The 6,443-nt window shown below is 42.0% G+C and overlaps 1 protein-coding gene across 1 annotated transcript; it reads left to right on the forward strand.

The window, feature by feature from the left end:
• Nucleotides 1–5,321: 5,321 nt before the first annotated feature.
• On the forward strand, nt 5,322–6,177 carry LOC112876106 (putative glycine-rich cell wall structural protein 1). Its single transcript, XM_025940149.1, has one exon. The coding sequence runs from the start codon at nt 5,373–5,375 to the stop codon at nt 5,949–5,951; it is 579 nt and encodes a 192-aa protein (XP_025795934.1). The 5' UTR covers nt 5,322–5,372; the 3' UTR covers nt 5,952–6,177.
• The last annotated feature ends 266 nt before the right edge of the window (nt 6,178–6,443 follow it).

Genomic DNA, 6,443 nt, shown 5'->3' on the forward strand with positions numbered 1-6,443 from the left:
TTCACATCAACTTTCTCTTCTGAGCAGCAATTATAACAAGCGTGAGTACACTTATGGTCGGTACCCAGCAAATATTGGGAATTATATGACATCAAGGCCAAAAGCAAGAAAAGGCTGACTAGCTTACTGCGATAAGCAATTTTAGTTGGTCACATTTTATTAGCATCTGATTAGTAAGGTATAAGTTTATGCAAACCCACGTTAAAAGAGAGAGAAGAGATACAGCATAAGCATATCCAAAACCATAAATATGGTTCACGATTTAATTCATTTTCAAAAGTTCATTAATTCTGTGAGGGTCCAAGCCGCTTGTAACCGTGAGCATGACTGATATATCAGTTTTCACTCTGCAGAGATTGTACACTTTACCCACAATTCGTATCTTCCGATTTGCCCGAGGTAGGTAGCCTTTTAAACACGTCTGAGATGAGCGGCAAGAGATTCACTACGAGAACTTTACAAAAATTTCCTAACTTATGACAATTAGTTAAGGTTTCAAGTCAAACCGATCATAACTCTCCCTAATGAGAAAGTGCCTTAGCCAAGGACCACGTATCATAAAACCTCAAAAGGACCGAGCTCTACCCCGACAGTGTAACCCTTCTTGCCCTTTCGGTAAGATTGTTATAAGCTAGTGTTTCTAATTAATCAGCCAAGACAGAGCCACATATAGTATTGTGGTTGCACTGTTTTCCTGGGTGATTCTCCATGTTCTGATTAAACATACGATCTTATGATTAATAACACAAATTACCCATGAACATAAAATAAAATAGGTATATCATTATTTAGGTAACCAACCGTATCCTTAAGAGTATAAGCAACTAGCATAACTACCCAACAAGAAGATTAAAATCTAAATTGATAAGGAATGATCATAAAGACCAGACATATCCTTAATTAGGATCCATCAGGTTAAGACACATGCATGCATAAAGAAGTTTATATTTATTATGATTATTAGGATAAAAGAATGATCAAGAAAACACTTGCCTTTCTTCCAAAGAATTGCTGCTCAGAGTTTTAAATTCTTGTTCTTGAAACTCTTAATCTTCAAAGCTCTTGGATCGCGCTCCTTCTAACGTCACACAAGCATCGGATCCAAGCATACAAGCAAACAAACAAACAAGAACAATTAAGAACAGATATACCAAATAAAAAGAAAGCTTAAAAAGAGCGTACTAAAAGATAGGCCTTGTTTCTACGGTCACGAGAGCACAAGAAACGTGGAAAATAGAGCTACGGTCGAAAAGAAACAGCTATCGAAGATTTATGTTATAAAAGAGAACAACAAAACTATAAGCTTCATTTATTTTAATTTAGAAAATAAATATAAAGGATGTTTGAAAAAATATCCTTTTATAATTAACTCATTTATATTTTGCATCTGTAAAAATGAAGTAGAACTTAGTCAAATTTTATTTATAATTGTCAATGTTCAAATTACTCTAATTAAATAATTAATTAGCAAAGAAGACTTGTGAGAATATCTGAGCGTATAACTTTATGGTTCGTGTTGAACTAACAAATTATAATTGAAAATATATTTAAGTTGGTATTAATCAAGTTAATATTAATTATGAAAACCGGAGTAAAGACTTAATTAGATTTTATTTAGAAAAACTAGATAAAAGAACATTGATCAAATTAAATTTATATTTAATTTTAAAATAGAAACTATGACACAACAACACTACTATACCATAGCTTAGGGTTTTAGAAGACTAACGGAAAACAAACGGATTAAAATGGATCTTAAACGAGGAACTACACATAAACAAGGTTGCAAGGACCCATACGCGTTTAACAGTAGACTTTAGGGGCTAGCTGCTGATTTTGGCAAGACACAGAAAATAATGCTTGCAATAAATCAAGAGCTATGTTAGATCCATAAAGGACCACGGTTAGGGATGGGTTGAAAAGATGCAATAGATCTAGAGGATTTTCTACGATATTTGCAGGACACAGGAAAATACACTATAATTACAGATTTCACCAGGAGCTAATCTGCAAAAATCTTGGAACAACACCTATGGAGGACCGATGTTCCAGGGCACAGGAGAGTGCAGGAAGATGGGGAAAAGAGAGGAGAGGGAGGGGGTTTCGTTTTACCTCTTATCGGCAGTGGGGAGGCACCGGGGCAACCGGAATTGACGGCGCAAAGAACGGCGACGTCTCTGTAAAGAAACAGGCAAGCAGGCCTGTGCGGCGGCATTTGGTAGGGCGATGCGGGGGGTTTGGCGCATGATGCAGGGGCAGCTTGCGCTCAGGGCCGAGTAGGGAGCCGCAGCAGCAGGCACGCAGTGCCGGCGCTTGGTCTTGGCGCTGCCGAGAAACGCGCGGGGGCAAGCGGGGACTCGGGTGCTCGGTCCAGCAGCAGCGCTGCATCCTTGCGCGTGGGCGATGGCGTGCTGCGCGAGGTGGAGAGGACACGAGGGGGCGGGGCAACCGCGGTGCAGGGGCCCTCGGGCGCTCGGCTACATGGGCGGCGGCGTTATGTTCTGCTCTGTCGACCTCACATGGCCACGACGCTACACAACGCGAGGTGAGCAGGGGTGATGTGCGGGAGGGAGGGGTGGGGAGGCGAGGGCCAGCGATGGAGGGGAGGTCGTAGGGGTCCGGCCTTCTTTTTTTCTATAGGGCCGAGTGATGGAGGCGGGTTTGGACTCTGTTTTGAGTTCAGGTTGTTTACCAGAGAAAGGAGATGGGATGTCTAGCGGGTCCCATGAGTCAGCAAGAAAAAGAGAGGTTGGGAGAGGGGAAGGAGAGAGGAAACACCTCTCATCGAGATTTGAGTGACGAGCGAGTTCGGGTGAGGGCTGATAAGAGAAACCGGCTGGTCGAAGCTGAACGGGCCAGTCGACAGCACGAACAGAAGAGAGAAAGATGGATCGGGCATGCTAAATTTTTGCGCACACACCGAAGACAACAATGTGGGCCAAAAACAAGAACAGGCTGGTTAAAAACAACAATGCAGGCCGCTCGCCGTTGGCGGACTGCAGGTTGTATTTGTGACTTTGTTCTTTTCTCTTTAATGAAATACATGCTCAGGCACCTTCACAGAGGCTGCCAGTACGTGAGTGTGTTAGAGCAAGCATGGTAAGACATCCAATATCCTAAACATGATGCTTCTGATAATCCAGTAGCTCTTCATTTGTATATGTATAGTTTTTCGATAAAGGAAGGTTTGTTAACTTTAAGATCGTTATATCGAGATGATACAAAGGTCTTGAAACCCTTCCGGCCTCTGCATAACCAGGATACAAACAGCCTTACAAAGTCAGTAAGTGACCAATGAGTCTCTAGATCTGGCTAGTTCTCTGGTTACTACTTTCCAGTTTGCGCCAATTTCCCTATTTGAATTCTTTTATGTTTTTGTCCCTACCAAAGATGATCAAATTTTGCCTATCTTTAAGCGTGGCTAGTTCCAAAGTAGGTGTTTGAAGGAAGGCAATGTTTGATCAGTTTGGCCGAATACAGATATCCAAAAGTTGTAGCCAACTCATCTCCAAATGTGACAATTGGTCCTCTTTCCCAATGTGGAACCAGGGGCTTGTTGCTCCCGTTTTGCACTATGCTAGTTTCGTAGTTCTGCAGAAAAGCAATCACAACAATGTTCGGGTTTGAGTTGTCATTAATTGTGCTGCAATTGATTAATGTAAACCAAGTCACCCCTCGCCTTGGTGTGAAGCAACCAACAAGAGAATCTCATCAGCTTGATCCTATCGTTCCAGCGCATCTTTTACTCCACAGCCCTGACATTTTTAGTATCATAAACTGTAGCTATAGCCGATACTGACTATAGGCATCTAAGAGAAAAAGAGGAAACCAAAACACATGGCATCCTAATTAATTACATGTTGCTCGTTCCTTTACCTAAACAAAGTTACATGTTGCTAAGCTAAACTAGATGCTCTGCTTGCATTTCAGTTTGTGCCCTTCCCTACAGCAAGTGGACCATTAAGGCCTAATAACATTTCATTTGCTACTAACACAACTTGCATTGCAGTGATTATGTCTTGTTAACTGTCTCTCCTAGTCTCATTATCCCACACCGTGTCATGTGCTTATTGAAGTCAACTACGAAAACCTCGAGGTCATGCCTCTGCAATGTCAACCACGAGTAGAAATGTCCGGTCCGTCAACGTTCAGAGTTGATCATCCAGGTCATCGTTTACTTTGCTTCACAGCTACTATCATACGTGCAAGTGCTCGCGCTCACTAATAACATATCCCTGCAATTAATTACTATGATCGATTTGGTGATCTTTTGGTTGTCGTGCCACTAGCTGTTGATCACGTTCAGGGAGTTTACTCGAATGCATTATATTGGTAAGGCATCCACAGTCCTTTGCTGAGGGTATAATCTGTATACTCATTTGGTAAGAATGCATTTCACAAGTATTTAGTATTAAAAGGTCTATCCATAAAAATATAGAAAATGTTTCATGTTCCAATATGGAGCATAATCCAACAACACATGTATATATATTTGATCTCCTGCTACTTGAAATGGAATGTGTAGTAGGTGTTTAATTTGAGCTTGCAAGTTAACCGCTACCCTTCCATTTCGAAACAGAAATCGTTCTCTGAGCGACCTATATTGATACATCAAAGAGAATCAATTTAACTAACAAGTAAAGTACGTGCAATGGTTCAACATTCAAGTCATTCACATCACTAATCAGTGAAAAAAGTCATTTAACCATGCTTGCTACGAGCACATATAGACTCCCATGCACGTACAATATCAAAGTCAACAACGATTACTTCGAGGTATCTCAGCAATGTCATTTAACCACGACTAGCTTGCAGAATTGTTTAGGTGATTAGTGGATTGATGCTGGTTTCAGTTCCTGAACATGCAATTAAGTCGTGTGTGTCCAAGGTCCACATCTTGTTAAATTCCAGAGTGTTGCTTTGGGTCTGAGTTGTTGCTGTTTTTGTTTTCATTCTTTTTTCTTTTTCTCAAATTTTGGCAAATCTCTTGCCGTCAATTCAAATTGTTTTTTGTTAAATTCTAGAATCTTGTTACTGATGATCTTGCTTTTTCTTTAATTTGGCCTCAAGGTTTTGTTCATAATACAATACAGTACAGCACTGTCAAGTGCATTAGTCCGGATCAAACTCTTTGCTGAGGCCTGGTCAATCAATAGATGGGATCCAATCGGGCACTTCTGTCGCTTCTTGATTGAAATAAAGTATGCTAATGACATATAGTCAAATCAACACTATTTTCCACTTGTATACTCTCCACTTTGTTCTTCTATTAAGATAACAAACCACTGCATGTCTAGAGCCCTATAAATACCCATATGCAATCTTCAGCTCAGCACTCATCTCATCTCATTTGACACTAGTAAGCTCACACAATGGCAGGCACTAAATTGGTAGCCTTAGGTTTCATTGTCCTTTTGGGCATGGGATTAGCCAATGCTGTAAGGGTGGCCAGGTATTCCAGTGCAGGAGGCACTGGTACGGGAGAGGGTGGCGGTGGTGGATACGTGAATGGCGCTGGCTCGGGATTCGGTAGTGGTGCTGGGTCTGGTGAAAGCAGTTCTAGTGGTGTGCACGCAAGTGCAGGAGGTGGAGGCGGAGGTGGTGGTAGTAGCTACAATGGTGGCTCTGGGTATGGTGGCGGATCTGGCTCAGGTTCAGGCTCTAGCCAGTATACTCAAGGCTCATCTTATGGCTACGGTGGGTATTCTAACGCCGGTGGTAATGGAGGTGGTGGTGGCGGAGGACAAGCTGGAGGTTACTACGGATCTAGCGGCCAAGGTGGTGGCAGCGGAACTGGCTCTGGCTCTAGCGAAGCTGGTACATACTGGCACGGACCGAGTTATGCATATGCTAATGCCAATGGCAACGGTGATGGAAAAGGAACAGGTCAGAATGGTGGCAGTGGCGGCGGTCAAGGTGGTGGATCTGGCTACGGTAATGCAAACCCTTAGAAGTTCCACATTCGAGAAGATGGAGCCCAACCTATATATGGTTTTTGCAAATGTTGTTGTATTAGAATTAGCTTTCTTTTATCTGTATCGTTATGTGTGTGCTAGGTTGTATCGAATCAATAAAGGGCTCCATCATGTCAAGTGAACAAAGAAGTATGTATGCTGGCATGCACTCATACTATGTGACCGATGGTTGAGACTATGCTATTATCCATGTGCTTATTGACTCTCTCTACCTGTATGGATTTTTCTAAAGTAATCTAAGTAGTTCTTGAAGAATACATATAAGTTTCATTGCCACATATATAACATGAAACGATAGGGTTCCATCTACATTTACTAGGAAACTGATTGGTGAAACAGATAAAGGGACTCACTAATGACACGTGGGAGTAGGGTGCGTGTCAGGCCATCATGGGGTTCCACAGGAGTACAAAGTGTCTCCATGCGGACAAGTGCAATGCACCAGTGCTTGTGTGCATATCTTGTTGG

This window comes from Panicum hallii, chromosome 9 (assembly GCF_002211085.1).
Source record: "Panicum hallii strain FIL2 chromosome 9, PHallii_v3.1, whole genome shotgun sequence".
NCBI lineage: Eukaryota > Viridiplantae > Streptophyta > Magnoliopsida > Poales > Poaceae > Panicum > Panicum hallii.